General features: G+C 50.8%; 1 protein-coding gene across 2 annotated transcripts in view; it reads left to right on the forward strand.

Moving 5' to 3' along the window:
* Nucleotides 1–20,545, forward strand: part of ITGA11 (integrin subunit alpha 11) — a 122,720-nt gene that overhangs the window by 15,195 nt on the left and 86,980 nt on the right. For both annotated transcript variants that reach the window (XM_019725629.2, XM_074327510.1), the window contains exon 2: nucleotides 14,715–14,826. In XM_019725629.2, the coding sequence (XP_019581188.2) occupies nucleotides 14,715–14,826 (112 nt within the window). The remainder of the gene's footprint in view (nucleotides 1–14,714; nucleotides 14,827–20,545) is intronic.

A 20,545-nucleotide genomic window follows, 5' to 3' on the forward strand; every position in this document is an offset into this window, starting at 1 on the left:
TTCTACTAGTTTTATCCCCCCCCCTTTTAAACAAATGCATATTGAGCACCTACTGTATGCTAGATGTTGTTCTAGATGCTGACGATAAAGTAGGGAGACAGACAGATACAGTCCCTTCCAGTGGAGTGCTGGTAAATGTTTAACAACCCATTCTGGCTGTTAGGATGGGATGGGGAGAGTCCTTATTTGTAGTGTTTGCCAGTTACCCTGGTATAAACCCTCCTACCGTCGTTAATTTGAAGCCACCACATGACATCACTAAATGGGAAGATTGCACACTGTTGACTCTGTGAGCAGAGTCCAGCCCCCCACTGGTCCCTTCCTTTAAGCTCCAGTGGGAGAGGAGACAGTGTGTCAGTGAGTGAATAGCTTATAACTATCTGTAATTACCTGTAATTGTAAAAAAAAAATAAAGATGGTTTGAGGGAGACTATTGGGTTCTCCATAGCACAGCCAGGGCTGTGACATTAAAACTGGAGGTTGAGAAGGAGCCGGCTGAGCAAAGGTCTTTGGGAAGAGTGTTCCAGGCAAAGGGAATAGCAAGCACAAAGGCCTTCAGGTGGGAAGAGCTTGGTGTGTTTGAGGAGGAGGGAAAGAGGCCGTGTGGCCGGAAGTAGGCAGTGATGAAGGCCCTGGCACAGAGCAGGCAGATCCTGTAGGACCTGGTGGGCCCTAGGGAAGGGCCTGGAATCTACTCTAAATGCAGTGGGAGGACCCCAGAGGGTTTTGATCAAGAAAGTTCCAGGAAGGAATTGGCATTTTTAAAAGATGACTGGCTGCTGTGAAGAGCATGACTCGGAGCTGAGCAAAAGCAGAACCGAGGGACCACTCAGAAGGCACTTGTAAAAGTCCAGGCGCACGAGGATGAGAAGGACTCGGTCTGGGAGATGTCAGAGGAAAGGGGGAAGGATGGACACGTGTGAGAGGAACTGAAGGAGTAGAACCTGCAGGATTTTCAGGACATGAAGGAAAATCCAGAAGAATGACTCCCACACTTCTAACTTGTACGATCAGCTGGGTGGTAATGCTAAGCCCTGAGATGGGGAGACTTGGGGAGAAGCCAGTGTGAAGGGAAAACCCAGGCACCTTTTTGGTCACATGAAGTGTGAGCTGACACGAGACATCCAAGTGGAAGAGTTCGATGGGCAGCTGGGCAGTGATCGTGGGGCTCAGAGGGCAGGTCCAGGCCGAGAGGGGGTGTGAGCGGGGTACAGGCGCCGGGGCTACTTGGAGGTGAGTGGAGGAAGACGCAGCCCAAGGCTCTGCGCACTGTAGATATGGGGTCACCTCTCTTGACTCCAGTTTTCCATGTAGTTTGGGGTCTGTGCTTGGGGGAGGGGGTGAGGTTTAGTTGAAGGAAACTTCATTACAAATTAAATGAACTTACAACAGAGACACAATATCGATACTGATGTATATATTCCATGGTAGCATTTGAAAGCTTAAGGGAAAAGGTCCATTTTGACCACTTTCCCTGCCTTGAAACGGACAAATGATATGAGGCGTAAAAATAACGCGCTTCCCTAAAACTGTGAGTCTTCTTCCTGGAGGAGGTGATCCATGTTTTCTGTGAAGGCGTGAGATGGCTGTCCAAGGCTGGGAGTGAAAGCAATGGTAACGACAGCAAATTGCAGTCTGCTGTTTGCTGTTTTCAATTTTTAGGCCTGTTTTCCATGAGCTTGACATCTCCTTAACCAGCACATTGGCAAACATCTGATTTCCTTAAGAAATTAAAAGGGCAGCCTTTACTTCTTTCCATCTCCCCTCTCGGGATGCTTATGCAAGTGTCGCCCTTTCCAGCTGGCATCCCCCCTGCCCCAGCATGGTTTGGGCTCCTCCACACCCCGCAGTGATGGGGCTCTCACTGCTCCATCAGGCGGCCCAGCCCAGGTCAGCTTGTTTCTGATTTGGAGAATTCTTCCTTATATAGGGCTGCAAATGCTTTGGAGAGTTGAGGGGACGTCGTGATAAGTCACTCATTAGCAAGCATTTGTTTAGCACAAAATAGGTCACCGAGGGAGCAGATAGTTTTTTGATGAGACAAGGGGACTGACGTGGGGAGAGAGGTACGCGGGCCGGGGCCTGGGGGCTCCAAGGTCATTGGCATCCAGCATGTGGCATGAGGGAATGGCAGAGCCTGGTGGAGAGAGCAGAGGGTGAATTGACAGCACTGTGTCATCAGCTTAGGTCCTTCTTGGGGGAACATCTGGTTAATTTGATGAGTTCATCCATGCGCATTCATTCACTCATGATTTTGTTCAGTCAGCATTGTGGAGAACGTGTTGTGTTCCAGACACTGTGCAGGGTGCAGGGCTGAGGAGGGCCATAACCTACTCAGTTTGGTTCATGTAGCCTCCCTTTTGGCACCAAAGATAAGGTTAGCAGAGGGTTTGCCATGCTTCCCCCGAAGGAAGCTTCGCAGACTGAGCTATTTCTTGTCCAGCTGGGGGGCACCATCTTTGGGCCTGTGGAGGGTGTCTGATCCACGCACACCAAGGAGAGCTCTCAGCTGCCCTGCCTGTCCTCTCCCAGGCACAGCTGGCCTGGAGGGGGCCCCCCCGAAAGCGCTATTGCCTGGAAGCAGAGAGGATGAGGCCTGGGCACCAGCATCTGGGCCACAGGAGAGTCAGTCTTGGAGCCTCACTTTCCCCTCTTGTTCATGGGGGTAAAAAGCCCTAATCATCTGGTAGAATGAAATGAAATACTGTACTCAGGCACCAGGCTCATCCCTGGCACTTGCTCTGAGAGTGACAGCTGAATCCCACCAGGAGACTCAGGAAAGGAGTGGCGTTAGCACGCTGCCCCGGGACTGAGGGGAGGGGCAGATCCCTGCTCTGACTATGCTCCACCAGCTGGAAAACCTTGGTCACCGCAGGTCACCTTCCGAAGCCTCCATTTCCCATCGGTGAAAGAGGTCCCTGCGCACCCCCTGTGCGTGTGTGTTTACTTCAGGTTTGTTGAGTGCCTACTGTTTGTAACACTAGGCACCACGGGATGCAGGTGCAGGACAGGGCATGGGTCCTGTCTCCTGGACTCGCCCTTCCCTGCACCCCAGGTGGGGAGGGGTGGGTCAGGAGGCAGGGCAGTCAGGGAGGAGCACAGGACGGGGTGGGCACAAGGTAGGCAGATAGACAGGGTACGTGCCTGCGACATGCATGGGGCCCCACTGAGGGGGGGGTGCAGAGTAGGGGCCGACAGAAAAGAAGGCAGACAGACAGAGGAAACTGAGAGCAAAGGCGTGGAGGTGAGAGCAGCCGTGTTCTTTCCGTGCAGACAGTGTGTTAGAGGCCGCGACTGTGAAAGCTCTTTCCCAGTTAACACCTCTGCACACATGTGAGGGCTTCCTCGAGGCTCGGTGCTCAAGTGGAACCTAGACTTCGTTTAGTGACAGCATCCTGCCCCCTCATCACACACACAGCGAAGCTTTCTGATTCTGATGTGTTCTTTTTCACACATTTAACATTAGCAGGACATAAAAGTTCACATTTTTCAGGGGCTCTTCCTGAGGAAGGTGGACATGTGGCTATAGCTACCCATGAAACAGCCGCTGGAGCGCTCAGAGCAGCTCGCTGCCAGAGGAGCAGTGGGTGTGGGCTGGGTCGTGCTGGTTCCCAGATGAGATCATTTCCCTGAGACATTCCCAAAGAAACAAGTGGTATGCTCGTGCCTTGGGGAGGGTGATGCCTTTCCATGGAAGTCTCCACACTAATTCCCTCTCCCTTCCCTCCTCTGTCCAGACTGGGGGTGGAGCTGGTCCTTCAGACGGAAGGCACCTCCATCCCCTAAACCCTCTCCTTTCTCAGGACTTTGCCTGTCATTACCCCCTCCCGACCTGTGCTCTCTGGCTAATCCCTTGGCTTTGCATGAGTGCACACACAGGCACACGCGTGCACACACACACACCTAGTAAGCCATGTTCTGCATGAGAAGGGGGGAGCCAAGGCTAGGAGACCCCATCCAGACACAAGGTTCTATCCAACAGAGGGAAGAAAAATGAAGGACAGTGGTCAGCTGGTGAGCTCAGTGGTTGGAGGAATGTGAAACAGGACGGACTCCATGGTGTTTCTCTCAGAGGAAAGGGCCGTGGGAAATGAGCATTAGCAGAGAGGCACGAAGTCACATCCAGAAGGGCAGTCATTTTGTAAAGAAGTAAGGTGCTGGTGAGTTGTTTAGAGGAGCTAGAAAACAGGGTGGTCTTTTGCAAGAGTGAAGAGGAGGGACTGCCCCTCTCCCGAGGAGCCCGGAGTTTGGGCAGGGTCTCCTAAAGCACAGGAGGGCATCAACCTGATGGCACGAACCGGCTCAGCGCCACTGGCCCTCCCTATGCACGGCCCCCAGTTCCAGCAGGGGCAGTTCCAGCTGAATGCTGAGCCTCGGGGGCAGATGGGAAGGTGTCGCAGTTCACTTTCCTAAGTGTCTTGAAGCTGAGGGGCACTGCGTTGGACCCCAGTGCTAGAGGGGATGGCCTCAGGCCGACGAGCCAATCTGATGGACTTGCAGGGGCAGTGGCCGTCTGTTTGTTCCTCCCCTCCCAAGGGAGATGGACTTGGAAAAGAATCCAGGGAAGAAGGGCACAGAGACCCAGAGCAGCCTAACTGTAAGGGTTTTTGCGCCACCTGGCCCAGCTGCCTCATTTTCTAAAGGGGAGACTGAGGCCCAGGGAGCAGACATATCTTGTTCAAAGTTCTGCCAGTCCTAATGGCAGAACCCAGGTCTCCTGACTCCCAGTGTAGTCCTACTTGCCATAGCAGTGCTCTCTCTTAGGAGGTGGACACGATATTCCCATGTCCCTTTTTCTGAGTCCTACCACCAGTTGTCCTAACGTCAGGAGCCCATCCTCTGGCCTTGGTAATGGTCCTCCAGCCATTTCTCCCCACAAATGGGATGATTAGTCCCATTCCTAGAGGATCCTAGGGAGAGAGAAGTCTCCATAATTCCAAGCCCACATAGCCATGTACTCAAGGAATCAGTTCACACAGCCTGGGGTCCATAATTTTTTAATAAAAAGGAACCATGGTGGTGCCCACGTGCTCTAAATCTCGCTGAGGTTTTAGCACCGTGGTCCATCTGCAGGGCAGGACCAGGCTTCCTTGGAAAGGTGACCACATTGCCTCACCGAGGCCTCCGTCCCTCTGACATCTGCGCGAGCCCAGAGCTGCAGCCAGGGAAGCAAGGCCCTGGGGCCAGGTCTCCATGGTTCAAGCAAAGACAGAGGATAACGCAGAGCATTTGATGATGGTTTTCTTCAGTTTTTCCCTTTGGCTCAGAAATGCAAACTATGATCATTGCTGCCTGGAGAGTTCTCTTCCTAAATGTGTTTGGCTCTGACCAACACTAAGATGAGTTTGCATTCCTCCACATGGCCTGGCCCCCAAGTCTAAATTGTTTGCAGAGACTCGAGACAGATGCTCGCGTGCTGACAACTAGAAGCTGGCTGTGAGTTTGCCCAAGAGAACCTCTCAGACGTGTGCCGCGGCAGGGCCTTGGGTGGCAGAGAGCTGATCCCTCTCGTTTTGCAGATGGGGAAACGGAGGCCCCATCTGGAGAGGCATCATGACTCTCCATGGCCACACGGCCAAGGTAGTGACAAAGCTAAGACCAGAACCCGGATCCGTCTGCCCTGGGGCAACCTTCTCTGGCTTCACGTCCGGCTCTGATGGCATGCAGTCATGTCACCCACACCAAGTGAGGGTGGGCTCTGAAGACCAGAAGTCATGTCTTATTCAACTGGGGGTCCCAATTGCCCAGCATGAAACCTGGAACTTCATAGACACAAATAGACATGTATGGCGTTGAAGGACTATAGAGGAGGGTCACAGAGGAGTGGTGGTGAGTAAAGATGGGCATGAAGAAAAGCTTGGACAAATCCCAGCCCCTCTCCTAGCCTTAGTTCTCTCACTTATAACAACAAAGGCCGTAAACCCAATCAAGTGGTTCTCAAACTGTGCTCCAGGACACCTAGTATTCCAAGGAAGTACCTTAGGTGTCGCTGGGGGTGGTGAGCTACTCTTTGTTCCCTATCCTTAACCCCACCTCAACTTCTTGTGTCTGCTTTTCATGTATAGATTTTGTTCAAGAAGGTGGGGTTCACTGCAGAAAAACAAAGTGTAGTGAAGACCACTAGACCATTTGATCTCTAAGATCCCTGCTTGCTCTTAAAAACAAAATCCTAGTAAGTTACCCCTCCTTAATAACCTATTTGCTACGCACTGTGTTTGACCCAGTGGTTAATGTCTGGGGCGAGGAAGGGGAGTTCAACTGTGAGGAGAAAAAATGAGGTACAGGAAGGTCGTCATGCTATGGAAGCTTTGTTGCTGCACAACGCCTGCTCTGGAGCCCAGAATCGATCCTGGGGGTCTGTCCGTATGTCTGTGCTATGTGTCTGCCATTCTATCTCCTGATGAGGCAGGACAGCCCAGCTCTGAGGCTCGGTGTGTGGTCCTGACCTGCTCACTGGGCCACACTGCTCCCTGGCAGGCTAGGTCCAGGCCGAGCCCTGCCTCTCACTGGACTTCCCCATGAGCTCCTGAGAAGAGAACGATTGGGTTACTACCCCAGAAACCATGAGTCCCTACAGATCCCCAGCCTCGCTTCTCCTTTTGTCCTTGCCTAAACACTGTGTGAAATCATTCCTCCTCCTCCCTGATGATCCATCCTTTAAGCACTAGACTGTATCAGTTACCAAATGCTATAATAATGCCATGTAACAAATAATCCTCCTAAATCTGAGTGACACGCAGTAATTATTTAGTTCAGGTATCTGAGGTCAGCTGGACAGCAGCTGACCTAAGTAAGCTAAGCTCAACTGAATGACTGCTGGTCTCATTCATCTGGGGGATGGCTGATCTCAGCAGGGTTTGCTAGGGCGACTGAGCTGGGGAAGTTCTGCTCCAAAAGTCTCATCCTTTTCCTGGGATTCATGGGCTAGCCTGAGCAAATACTTCTCATATTGATGGCAGAAGTCAGTGAGCAAGGCGTCCTAAGACCTCAGCTAGGAACTGGCACACTTTCATTTCTGCCTCCTTTGGCCCAGCCCAAAGCCAAGTAGGGGTGGGGGAGCTACTCTGCCCCTTTTGTGAGAGGAGCTGCGAAGTCACATGGCAAAGGGTGTGGGTAGAGAGGGGTGAAGCATCGGGGCTAACAATGCAATCTGGAGCGGGACCCTGTTTTCATATCCCAGCTCTGCCACCTACTAGATCGACAGATGATGTGGGGCAAGTCACAGAAGCTCTGCACCTCAGTTTCTTCACTTCAGAAATAGGGAACATGTTTATAACTATCTCATAGGATTGTTGTGAGGAATAAATGAGTTAATCCATGTAACTATCTCGTACATGATGCTTAACAGTGTTGTGAGTTGATGGTAAGCGGAGCTGAATTGGCTACTTTAATTCAACACATTTTGCTGAGCACCTACTGTGTCTCAAACCCTATAGAGGGAATGAAGAGATAACTGAAACCCAGTGCTGGTCCTTACATGCTCAGAGTCTTGGGATGGGGAGAAGATGTATGGAATTCACTCTGCTTGGTGTATAGGTTTAACCTCGACACTGAACAGGTATTCACTAAACCCTTTCACTAGTAGAGGTGCAGGCGGAGAAAAGCTCACCACACAGTGCAATTTCCCTGTTGCCCAAGCGTCTACTGGCAGGGAAGGGACTGCACATTTCCTCCACTCACCAAGGTTGGGGGGATGGTTCTTCCTGCACCCTCCTGTGGGTTTCCTGGAGCGCAGAGTTACTACGTCTCCTATGAGGGCAACAGGCCCCAAAGGGCAGGATGCTGCTTCTCCCAAGTCGGAGGCTCACTGAGCTAAGACCACCTCCTCTCCAGTAGAAGCATTCTTCCCTCATCTGGCTAGAAGCTTCTCTGATGAGGTGGGACCATGTTCTCCCCCACCCCAGCTCTTCTTTCATATATCACTAGTGCTTAAGACATGGGCCTCACCAGCAATGCCCCCAAACCTGCCATTAAAACAATGCCCACCTTTGAAACAAGGGCCTCAGGGAAGAAGGAAGAGATGCCTGGTGGCAGAGCAAGAACCACCACCTTTTGCAATTTACCCAGATAGAAGGGGCAGCAAGCAGACAATGCACCTAAAGCTCAGGCATCGAAAGCTCATTCTGTCTCACTTTGGAACGTTTGGGGTTTTTTCCTTTTTTCCCCCATAGCAACAGGAGGTCCACTCTGCCATTCCTGTTTACTTAGGTCAGTTTCAGGGTCTTTTCTCTATCCCACTCCACCCACATCTGTGATTTGCTTTTAGACATGAAGATTCTTGGGGTCCAAGTAAAACTGGGAAGAGGGAGATAATACCAGAGAGTTTGGGTAATATTTCAGCCTCCTTTGTCCCCATCCCAGTTCCCATCATCCAAGGAAAATGAAAGCTTTTGCTTACACAGGTGCGTCTGTAAGAGAAAGCTGAGCCCAGAGAATGAGCGAGGCCTGGGGGCAGCAGCAAGCTGCTGAGCCGTTCACGCGTAGGCTCGCCAGAGTGGCTTCTCGCTGTCAGCTCAAGTCTGGTGCCTCGTCCAGGTCCGACTCAGGCTGGTCCTTCTGGCAGACCTGGTCTCCTGAGGTGTCATCAGTTCTCTAGGGAGTGGGATGTGAAGATGTGGGACCCAGGGTGGGGGGCGGGGGGATGAGATCACCCCAGCAAGGAGCTCAAGTGGCAGCAAAGGGTGAAGGCTGACAGAGGAGAGGAAGGCTGGATGGTGGCAGGCAGCGCCGGGCAGGACAAATGAGGCTTCAGAGTCCATCCCTGCTGCTTCCTAACTGTGTGACCTTGGCCAGTTCCCTGCCTTCTTTGTGTCTCAGTTTCCTCACCTGTAAAATGAGAATAGTAATATACTTCAACAAGTAGTTGTGAGGGTTAAATAAATTTAGAACAGTGCTTGGTACATGGCGAGTACTATGTACATGTATGCTGTCATTTTAGGCATTACCTAAATGGTACCTTATCAGAGAGCTGAGAGGTAAACTAAGGCAGGAAGAAGCCAACAAGTACTGGTTCTGAGAACAGGCTCTCCGAAGGGTGAAATCCATCAGGCCAATCTCCCCGCATCTTTCTGGCATAAGGCGAGAGTCAAAAGATAAAAAAGCCACTCCTGGATGTTGGCCTGAATAAGAGAGCAACATAGATGTGTAAACTGCTGTAATCCAAGGCAGAAAGCAACAGAAGCTGTGAGCAACCCAGAAGGACCACATTGTAGCAGAGGTGTCATCAGAGCTGGGCCTTGATGTTTGAGAAGGAAAGGAAGGCCTTCCTGGCACCGTAAACAGGATGGGCAAAGGCACTAAAGCAGCTCAGAGAACAGGGAAACCTGATTCGGTTCAATTCGGCTGATATCTATTGAGTGCCTTTAGCATGCCAGGCACCACCACAGGCTCATTACTGCATTCAGTCTTGTCAACCACCCTTCAAGGTAAGTTTTATTGTACCCATTTTATAGATGAGTAAACTGAGAACCAGAAAAGAGAAGTAAATGGCCAGTGGCCCCCGTTAGTGAATGAAGGCTAAAGGCAGGCTTCTAACAAGTCCTTCCTGAACTTAAGTGCTCCCTCTCCCTGCCTGGCCTCACCCTCAGGGAGCCTGGCAGGAGAGCAGGAGGAGACCTCCATCCAGGCAGGTTGGTTTTTTCCCTCCTTTCCCTGGCCCCACATTAGCACTAGGGATTACTGACGACCACCTTTGGGCCACCTCACTGATTCCTACCATTGCCCTTCAAGGCCGGATCGCACCTCCACAAGCTCCCTGACATCCCGCCTGCAGCTGCCCCTCTCGTCTCTAACAGCCGTGGCACTCTGGTTACAGTGCTGCATTTTCTCTTCCCGCCGTTCCCACAGGCCGCTGACCCAAGCTGGTAGGGTCTCTACTCTCTTTTTGTCCTGCTCAGCTCTCGCCGGTGTTCGGAGCTAGGCCCCAGCTCAATGCTGGATCCAGCAATGAGTAAACAGACCCCGTCTTGCCCTCACGGAGTCACCATCCTGATGGGAAGATAGGAGTAATCAAATAATCACATCCTTTGTGTATAATTACTAACTGTGATAAGAAGAGGAGGAGGCACCTGTCACCTGGTAGGGAGGTATGACAGGCGATGAGATCTTTAGGCAAGACCAGGCCTAAAAGACCAGGTTCATAAATCTCTCAGGGGTCAGGGAAGCTTCCGAGGGGAAGGGGGAAGGATGTTCCATTTGTGCTGAGATTTGAAGGTGACGAGAAGTTCATCCCAAAGGCTCAGGCAGAGGGAACAGCATGTGCAAAGTCCCCAACGTGGGAAGAAGTCAGGTACATCTGGGGAGAATAAGGGGGGCCCTGGTACCTGGACCACAGGGATCCAGAGGAAAACTCACACAAGATGAGGCTGGGAGGCTCAGAGGGTGTTGGGGCTGCATGAGATTTTGGACTTTCTCCCAAGATCCCTGAAAGATAATTAGTTATTTGGCCTCTGGGCAGGGGGTAGGGGGTGTGCCCAGTGTGGACGCTCAGCAGACCCCACTTAAGCTAGAATGGAGCTGGGTGTTGACTGTAGCTGTAGACAAGCGCTGGCCAGTGTGCCGCGCATTTGGGATTTGACGCTCCCCCTGGTGACCTGGCGGAGGCCTCCACCTTAGCCCGTGTGATGGGTTTGCGAGCCACGCGCCCCACTGATGCTCACGCTCCATGTGATTTCAGTGCCTTCTTGGGACTCACTGATGCTTTTGAAAAAGACAAATAAGATTCTGAGAAAGGGAGTAGCAGCTGATACAACTTTGGCTACCGTCCATAGGAGAGCAGCCCAGGAACTGTGGTTTTTCTCCCCGTCTGTCATCAATATCAAGGGCAGAGAAGTGGCAAGCTGCCCAACGCGGCTCCAGTGTCACTGCAACTGGCCTGTTGGTTCCCGTCAAAAACAACTTTGTTTTGCTTTGTTGGTATTTGGGGTTCATAAATCTCTGAGCGGCATACATTCCCCAAGCATGAAAGCCAAGCACCAGCAGAGGAACAGCCAGAGATCAGGGCCGAGGTTAGGGAGACAGACTTGACATCACTTTTAGGAAATCCATTCTCTGGTTGGAAGCAAATGCCAACTGGGGGAAGAAACCAGAACTTTGTAACTTAGTGCCCCAGCCCTGAGGGGTTTTGTCCTCCTCCTTGTGGCCAGACTTCACGAATCCTGCCCCCAGGAGGTCGGGGTTGGGGGCGCTGGGGGAGACAGGACTGGTCCTCCACCTGGGAGAAGGCGCACACGGCTCTGCCTTCTCTCTCACTTGCTTCTCCCACTCAAACCCAAAGCAGAGGAGGGGGCACCGAAAGGCAGGAGGGAAGCCCTTCTCTGAAAAGGAGTTTCCCTCCCTCCTGGTGGGTCCTTTGTATGAAAGGCTGATCTCCCAGGGGTAGCACATCACCAGGGCCCAAGCTACTTGATCACGGACTTGCTCTAACTTCCTCCCAGCTGAGTGATTTGGGACAATTTATTTAACCTCCTGGAGGTGTGTGTGTGTGTGTGTGTGTGTGTAAATATACACATATCTCACAGGGTTGGTGTGAGGTTTAAATAATTAACATAAAATTAATGGTTAAATACCTAGAATAGTGCCTAGAATATGTCAGTGCTCAGTAAATATTGTTTTCTTTTTCCTCTTCCTCATGGATGGAAGAAAGCATCCCAGCCAAATGTGGGTCCTGGTCTCTAACCAGTCAATCAATCAATATCTATGACTACTAACTATGAGCGAGATCTTTATTTGAGGAACTAAGGATACAGTAAGGAGAGAGCAGCATGTCATGGCACTTAGAGAATGTACGAATATTCTAGAATATCAGCCATGTGAGAATAAACAGATAGACATGCACTATGTTTGTGATCATACCATGAGGAAAACTGAAAAATAAGGGGATAAGAGTGACAGGGGACCTGGTGATGGACAAGATGGCATTGAAACAGAGACCCTAATGACCTGAGGGAGTGAGCCATGCAGACACCTGGGGGAAGAATATTCCAGGCAGAGGAACAGCCAGGGCAAAGATGCTGATGAGAGAACAGGTCTGACATGATCTGGGAACAGCAGGGGAGCAGTGTGGCTGGAGCAGAGGGATGGAGGGGAGGGCAGGAAATGAGGGGCCGACTGGGTGGGCTCATGCAAGGCGTTGCAGGGAGGAGTCTGGCTTTCACTGTGCGTCTGGGGTGGGAAACTGACTGAGATGAGGAGTGATGGGAGCTGACAGGTCTTGGCAAAATCCTTCTGGCCGTGCTTGCTCAAGAAGCACTGGTAGTGGGAAGGCCGTGAAGACACAATTTACGGCCTCCTCTTCACTGGTTCTCACCACCTCGCAGGCTCGGGAGCAGGCGTGGGTCTGCATTTCCTGACTGTCAGCGCATTCCTTCCTCTGGTGCAGAGCTGCCTCCCTCTGCTGGAGTCAGATGCAGGAAGCGGAGGACTATGAACCATGGTGGGGGACATCTCCAGGGGGCGCCAGGGAGCCACATAAAGTGTTGCCCCAGAGTCAGGCATTGTGAGTGGCCTGTGCATGTGTGTGCATGTATGTGTCCACATGTGTGCATGCACTGTGTATTTCTGTGTGTGTGCATGCATGTGGGTATGTCCGTGTGTGTCTGTGTGTGTGTGTGTGTGTGTGTGTGTGTGTGTGTGTCCATTCCTGGGACAGAGTTGGAGACGGTGAGTCCCTTGTCTGCAACTGCGCTTCTTCGTCCACTCTCTGCCCACCTCCCAGCTCTGCACAGCTGACACTGGTGTCTCTCACCTCTGTGGCATGCCCTCACTGGCCAAAGACTTCTGCTCCTTCATCCCCCTGTCCTCACCTGACCAGGCTCCCCTTCCCCAAGGCTGCCTCCAGGCTGGTAAGTCCATTCATGGCCTGGACTTTGTAAATACGGCACTAATGGTCTAACATACTCTTCTCCCACTGCCACTTAGGGCCACGACACTAAATTCATGTGGCAGATTAAGAATCACGAAGACAGGGTTGGCAGCTATACAAGCACTTGCTACCACTGTCTCCTCCTGTATCCACAGCAGGCACTGCCATTGATCACACTAGTCTTGCCCACTGAGCCCAGACTTGACCTCAGAATCTTTCTTAAATCACTGCTCCCAGAAGCACTAATAATCAATTGACAAGGGTAAGTGAGACAGCACATAGCTAACATCCCTACGGTAAGGTGTTCTAGTTTTGCCTGTGGGGACTCTAATTCTATGGCTCTTATGATGGAACTTCTGGCCACTGTATCCATTTGCTGAGTAAAAAAAAAAAGTGTGGAAGAAACCACTCGTTTCCGTACAATAAGCCTTATTCAAGTAGGTGACCCAGGACATCACCCGCGACCACTCAGACCAGGGGTCAGTGCCCAGGGGTGGACCGTAGGACGCTCGCAGTACAAGCCTCAGATTCAGAGCCCTATCCTGCAGCCTCTGGGACCTTGGGCAGGTCACTTCAGCTCTCTGACCCTTGGCTTCCCCTTTGCTGCCCCCATCACAGGGTTGTCATGGAGATCAAATGATAGCATACATGTGAACAGTCTTTGACACTTATAAAGTGCCCTACACATGGAAGGGGCAACAACAATGATAAAATTCTATTCTGCTGATTGGTTTTCCGTGATCTGAAGGCTTTGGCTTGTGGTAGGAGTCCACCCAGTAAGCCCCGTGGGTCCCACGTTTGGTAGCCCTGTTAGTAGTAACAACTGGACAGAGGCATGGCTTAGATGTGTAACAGGCCAAACATGCCCTGAAAATGGAGGGGAGCAGCTGCAAAGTAGGCATCTGAGGTCCTCCCCAGTTCTCCTGCTACTGCTGACCTGTAGTGCAGCCCTGAACACCTCTGGACCTCACTGGGGCTAAACCTCCTCTGCCAAAGGCGGATGAGGCTTACTCACTCGCCCAAGTCCTGTGAGGGTCAGTGATGGCTGAAACCCAAGCTGCTACACAGATGTGAGTTGTTACTGTTTGTGATTTGGCACAAAGATGCCAAAGGGGCAAAGCATTTGGCTCAACACCAAGGCTTTCCATGAAGTGGAAGCTGCCATGTGATTTCACCGAACAGGAAGATTGGGGGGCTAGGGTAAGAGTTACGGGGCTGTCTCTCTGCTTTGCCTCAGCTGCCCCAGCCAAGCAGTGGCCCCTGCGGAAGCCAGAGCTTTGCAGGCTGCTTCAGCAGGAGGGGGTTAGCCGCAGTGCTGGGGCCATGGCCACTAGGACCCCAGGCTTGGCGGGGAGGTTGGAAGTCAGTTCCCTGACTCTTTAGGGGACAGAGATGAGAGAAGGGAGATGGAGAGGGAGGAGGGGTGAGAGAAGGAGGAGAGAGGAGGGAAAAGAGAGAAAAATAATAGCAGAGGAGACCAGCAGAAGCTGGAAGAAGCAGAGGTGGAGAAAAGAGTGATGGAGGAAAGGAGATATTTCTTCCCCATGAGACTGGAAATTCTCTAGGGAAGGGACTGGTCTCCCCAATTCAGACTGGGTCTCCCTAAAAATAGGTTGTATGCCTCCCCTATCAGACTATGGCCCCCACAAGGCAGGGGCTGGGAATCTTCCATCAGACTGTGGACTCTGCCAAGTAGGGACTATGTCAACCACCTCATATAGGGGCTCCCCAAGATAGGGGAACATACTTCCCCACAGCCAAGACTTTCCAAGGTAGGTGACCTGCCCGTGGGGCCCCCCATACTCCTGGGACCCAGACTGACTCCTCTCCTTTCCTCTTCTCCCCACCCCAGGCTTCACAGACACTTTCAACATGGACACCAGGAAGCCCCAGGTCATCTCTGGCTCCAGGGACGCCTTCTTTGGCTACACGGTACAGCAGCACGACATCGGCGGCAAGAAGTGGTGAGTGAGAGCTGTCACCCCCACTCCCGGCCCCCCATCCTGTCCCTGAGCCAAGCGGCTGCCAGACTGGCCCTCACATGTAGACATGCCCGTTTCCAGTGACTTGACTTCTTGTCCTGGCAGGTAGAGGCTACATAGACTCGGCTTCTGACTCTGAAAACTTGAGCATTCCATTTCAGAGGCCCTCAGTCTTCTCATCTGAGAAATGGGAATAAACTTCTCCTGGTTATGTGATAGCACAGTTAGCAGGCGCCCAGGAACCCATACTAGTTAGTTATACCCTTCCATCTCCTCTCAGGGCCTCAGTGTCTCATGAGTGGGGGCAGCACCTCTGGTCTTGGCTGCTTGCAGAGCTGTGGGCGGTGTCTGAGGAGATGGATGTGAATGTGCTCACAAGTTAAAACACAGGCAATGGTGGGGCCAAGGGAAGTGAGAGCGAGACAGAGTGGTGGGAGAGGGCCAGAAAGATCCCCAGGATGCCTCTGGGATGGGGGCAACCAAGAGGAGGGGAGGATTCACCTCCGACTTTTTAAAATAACTTTATTGGATTATATTTAACGTGTCGTAAAATTCACTCATTTCAAAGTGTACAATTCAATGATTTTTTAAGTAAATTGACCAAGTTGTGCAGCCATCACTACAAATCAGACTTAGAACATTTTCATCACCCCAAGAGGACCCCCCCATGCACATGTTAATCGCCATTCTCCTCCCTCTGACTGGTTTTCAGCTGACAGAAGGTAAGGCTTTCCTTCCTTCCGAAGCTAGAAAGGGCCAGGTCTCTGTTTGGCCCTCTCAGACGCCCTTGCCAAGTTCAGGGACCACACAAACACTGGCCATTAATGTCCTGTGCTGCCCTCTTCCCAATCTGGCCTCTGCCTGCCGTCCCCAACCTCTTCTCCTTCCACTTCCTCCTCCTTCTTTGTTGTGTTCAACACTCAACGCTAGTCAGGTTGCATTCTATCAGTTTTCCCAGTTCTCCAGACCTTTGTACATGCTGTTCGCGCCTCCCTTGGTATCCTCACCTACCTTCCACGCTCACCTCACCCCAATATTCAGATCAGGCTGGTTCTCTCAGAGATGATAGATAGATAGATAGATAGATAGATAGATAGATAGATAGATAGATAGATAGATAGAAAGATAGATAGACGGTAGATATTTTTTTGTAAAGGAGTATCTTACTTGGTATCTTTCTATTGAGGTATAATTAGATATAATATGCGTAGACATCTTAACTGCACAGCTCAGTGAATTTCTGCATATGTGTTTGCCTGTGTAGTCACCTCACAGAACACGACATAGAACATTTCCAGCTCCCCAGAAAGCGCCTCTGTGCCCCTCGCCCAGTCAGTGCCCCTCCAGGTGACCACTATTCAGTCTCCTATTGCCATGGATTCGTTTTGTCTGTTTTTGAACTTTATATAGATGACATCATACAGTAGATGCTCATCTGTACCTGAGCTGTTTTACTCGGCATGCTGTCTTTGAGGTTGAACATATTGACAAATGTGTTATACTTCATGCTTCTTCACTGCTGTGTAATGTTCCATGGTAGCAATCCAACACAATGTTTATCTTCATTCTACTAGTGATGGATATTTGAATTGTTTCCATTTTGGGCTATTACCATTCTTATACATGTCTGATGGACACATGCCCTCGTTTTTACTGGGAATAGACTGCTGCTCTCTTTGGACTCTAGTTACCTGTGCTCAGTAAGAAAAGTGCTCTCATAGGGAGAGAGTTTGGGTGAATGTGGGTTTAGCTCCTCTGCTTCTCTTTTCTAAAGTATTGAGCTTTGCATTGACTGCTGTCCAGTGCCTAAAAAGTTGTTTTATATATTTTGTCTGGCTTTCATCATTGTTTATGGCTGGAATTGAAAGTCTTCTTTCATATTCTCTAACCAACTTAGATATCACTTCTGAGAAAACAATCAAACTGGATTGTAATTGCCTGTTTCATTGTCTTTCTTCCTGAGATCAGGGGTATAATCCCTGGCATTTAGTGGATGCTAATAAGAACATACTATGAAAGACGAAATTAATTATTTGAAATTCTCTCAACCAGCCTGGACATAAAATACACAGCATCCATATTCTTTACATGGTATGAAGAGTTAAAGACTAAATGGAAATGGCTTTTCCAAGATAGAATTTGTTTTGACCAATATTTGTTTATTAAGCATCTGTTAATAAATTTCACTAGACTCTGCAAAATATTGATTTGAGTAAGACATGGTTTCACTCTCCAATAACTCACAGACCAGTTGAGGAAACAACACTAATACCCTTGAAATAATTTAAAAACAATACAAGACAAAATATGACCTGGTGTTAATTATGTTCATTGTGTAAGACCACTTTCTCTGTGAAGACTTTCTGGATCCCTCTCCTTGCCTACAATGGTCTTACCTTCCCCAAACCCTCTCTCTCATGGCGCACATGAGTTTTTACCTTGTGTTGGAATTGCTTTAGCCCATGGCCCAGACTCTTCCTGATGCCTGGGTGTGGAGCTGGCTTTCATTCCTTAAGGCAGAGCTGGCATGCCTTGGTCTGCATTTCGTGGGTCAACAGTGGGGCCAGGAAATCTGTATTTTTAAAATCTCCCCAAGCGACTCTAGCAGGGAGAATGGGGCTGCTGAGGACACCACCTGCACTGAGGCGGGGGAGATGCCCCTGGGAAACCATCACTCCCCTGCCCCTGCCCCAAAGTCCAGGTCCAAGCATTGCCCCAGAGCAAGACCTACCAGCTGTCTTCCACCGCACACAACCGTGGGGTCTGGCCCCCTACTTACCAAGCTGTGAGACTCCTTGAATGTCAAGGGCACAAGACTCTGACGTAAATGGCTAGAGGAGAGGTTACACACCTGATGGGCTGCCACTTTATTTTCTTACCCCTTTCGCTTCTGCCCACTGCATGCATCCCCAAGTCAGACCTCAAGCTACACAAAGCTGACTGTACCCCAGTGCTTCGCACATCTTGAACAGTTTTCCACATGCCTGGGTTTTAGCAACAATAACAACATTACAGACACACAAAAAGGAAAAGAGAAAACAAATTCCTCCTGGGCTGAGTGTTCCCTGCCCCTGCTTCTTACGCCCTTGTGTATTTTCAGAGAAATTTAATCCACATGACTTTAATGCATGTACATTGAAATCATTAAGTCAGCTGGCTTCTAAGACCATTTGATGTCCCAGAAGCTCTGGTATAGGGTTTGCAGAGGGCTTCTCCAAGCCTTTGGTCCCCTGGAGCAGGAAGCCTCCTGGTGCTGAGATAACACAGAGCTGGGCCCCGCAAGTTCCCAATTTGTCATTGAAGCTCTCACCCCTGGAGAGAGAAGCCTCAGCTGTTGGCAAGGCGGGCCATTTCGCCTCCTCCCCTTGAGGGCATTTGGGGAGCAGAGGCCTGACAACACGTAAGGGCTCCAAAAGGGGACCCCTTTGAAACTCAGTGGGCTTTAAGAGGCCATGGTAAACTCCCAGGAGGTGCAGGTGCAGGGGCACGAGCAACTTATAAGAGAAGTACGCGTGTCCTCAATTTTACAGGCAAGGCAACTGAGGTTCCGAAAGAGAGATGACATAATTAATAAGTGTTCAAGCTCAATCTGGAGCCCAGATCTTGGTAGGCCCAAGGGGGCACAGAACGGAAGCAGCCCCAGCCCTGAGGCTGGCCGGCAACCTTAGCCCTCCACGCCGTGCCCCTCCTACTGGCTACACTGCTGGTCCCACCAGAGCCAAGGCTGTGGTATCCCCAGGGCTCAACAATAGCAGATTCACATAAACACGTGTGGGAACAACGAGTGCTGAGCCCAGCCCGGAAAAGAGGGCGTATGCTCACAGAGCCCCAATTCTGGGTGATAATTACCAAGAGAGGGCACACCAAAAGGATTGTAGGAGTTCGTGTAGGGGAGAGTGAATCGCTAACTCAGCAGGACTAGGTGGCAGAGGGAATTGGGAGAGGGTTATGAAGGAGGGGACTTCCAGATAGGTGGGATTTCCATGTGCAGAATGGAGATGGGTGAGAAGAGTATAAGATGGAGGGAATAGCATGGGCAAGAGTACAGAGGTGGAGGGGCGGCCAGATGGCTCAGCTGGTTAGAGCGCGAGCTCTCAACAACAAGGTTGCCGGTTCAATTCCCGCATGGGATGGTGGGCTGCACCCCCGGCAACTAAGATTAAAAACGGCGACTGGACTTGGAGCTGAGCTGTGCCCTCCACAACTAGATTGAAGGACAATGACTTGGAGCTGCTGGGCCCTGGAGAAAAACAGTTCCCCAATAAAATTTTTAAAAAGTGCAGAGGTAGTACTTCTACAGAGTAGAAGAAGCCACATTTAGAGAGAGGACACTGTCCCACGCATGTGGAGAAGAAGGTGCAGAAAGCAGAGCAGTTAGAAAAAAGGCTGAAAGGAGGAGGATCGTACTTTGGAGATTCTTAACTACCAGGCAACAGGATTGTCTCTGGGAGGCAATGGGGAGCCACTGGAGGTTTTAGAGCAGGAGACTGGTTCACAAGAGTTTTTAGAGCAATCAACTTGGCTACCATTCGGAGACTAGAATTGACAGAGGAAGGGGTAGTCTGGTGGGAACACTATGGAAGTCTCGGTGAAGGGAGGGTCTAAGAGGTGGGGTCTTGATGAAGGGGCCTGCTTTATGAGCGTCCATTGTCCATTCATTTATCCCTGAGAATCCATGCTAAGTCCTGAGAATTCGATGGTAAACAAAACTGTAAAGTCCCTACCCTGATGGAGCTTTTCTTCTAGTAGGACAAACATATTACTAATTTGTTCATCATCGGTCAGATGGTGAGATGTGCAATGAAGAAGCATTAGGCAGGGTAAGGGGACTTGGGAGCGGTGGGTGGGGGTGCAGGCTGCTACCTTATACAGGCCGTCAAGGAAGGCCTCACTGCTAAGGTGACGACAGTCAGAGACCCAAAGGAAAGGGAGAATGTGAAACAATCATGGATACCTGAGAAAAGAGTATTCTAGGCAGAGGGAATGGCGAGTGCAAAGGCCCTGAGATGGGAAGAAGCTTAGAATATGCAAGGGATGAGTATGGCTAGAGTAGGCTGAGCTAGGGTCAGAATAGAAGGAGGCGGAATCAGAGACGAAACAAGAGGAGCATGACTGAGGATATGTTAGCTGGGAAGATAGTGAAAAGGCAGAAAAGCAAGATCCAGCAGCAGGGGACAGAGTCTGGGACAACAGAGGAGCTAAGCGTTGGTCCCACTGGTCTGAAGTATCTGAGGATCGTCTGGGTGGTGCAGGTGGCCAGCCCACAGCAGAGGACGGTGCCCTTCAGCGAGACAGAGACTCAGGTGTGTATTGGGAGAACTATATTCTCAGAGGAGCAGTTAGGAGAGACAGAAGAGGGGCTGGGCCAGAACCCTGCGTGCCTGTGGGCGTGAGGGGAAGAGGGAGAGAGATCAGAGGTACAGTAGAGGGTGTGTGTTGAGGGGAGAATTGTGAGAAAGAGGGGGAGGAGCTGCCTGTCCCCAACCAGGGGGTGGGGTGCAGCGCACCAGTGCTTCCCCCAGAAGTGGCTGCGGGGAGCTAACAACACTGTGCAAATTTCCACGGGCCCATAGCCCTTATGATATGATGAACTACTCCTGAGCACATCCATGCACACAGAATAGTCTAGAGATCTTACAACGACTCATTGCAACATATGTAAAGCATCTGCAATTACTGCTCTAAAGCAGTGGTTCTCAAA

The sequence above is a fragment of the Rhinolophus sinicus genome, linkage group LG03 (genome assembly GCF_036562045.2).
Source record: "Rhinolophus sinicus isolate RSC01 linkage group LG03, ASM3656204v1, whole genome shotgun sequence".
NCBI classification, from domain to species: domain Eukaryota; kingdom Metazoa; phylum Chordata; class Mammalia; order Chiroptera; family Rhinolophidae; genus Rhinolophus; species Rhinolophus sinicus.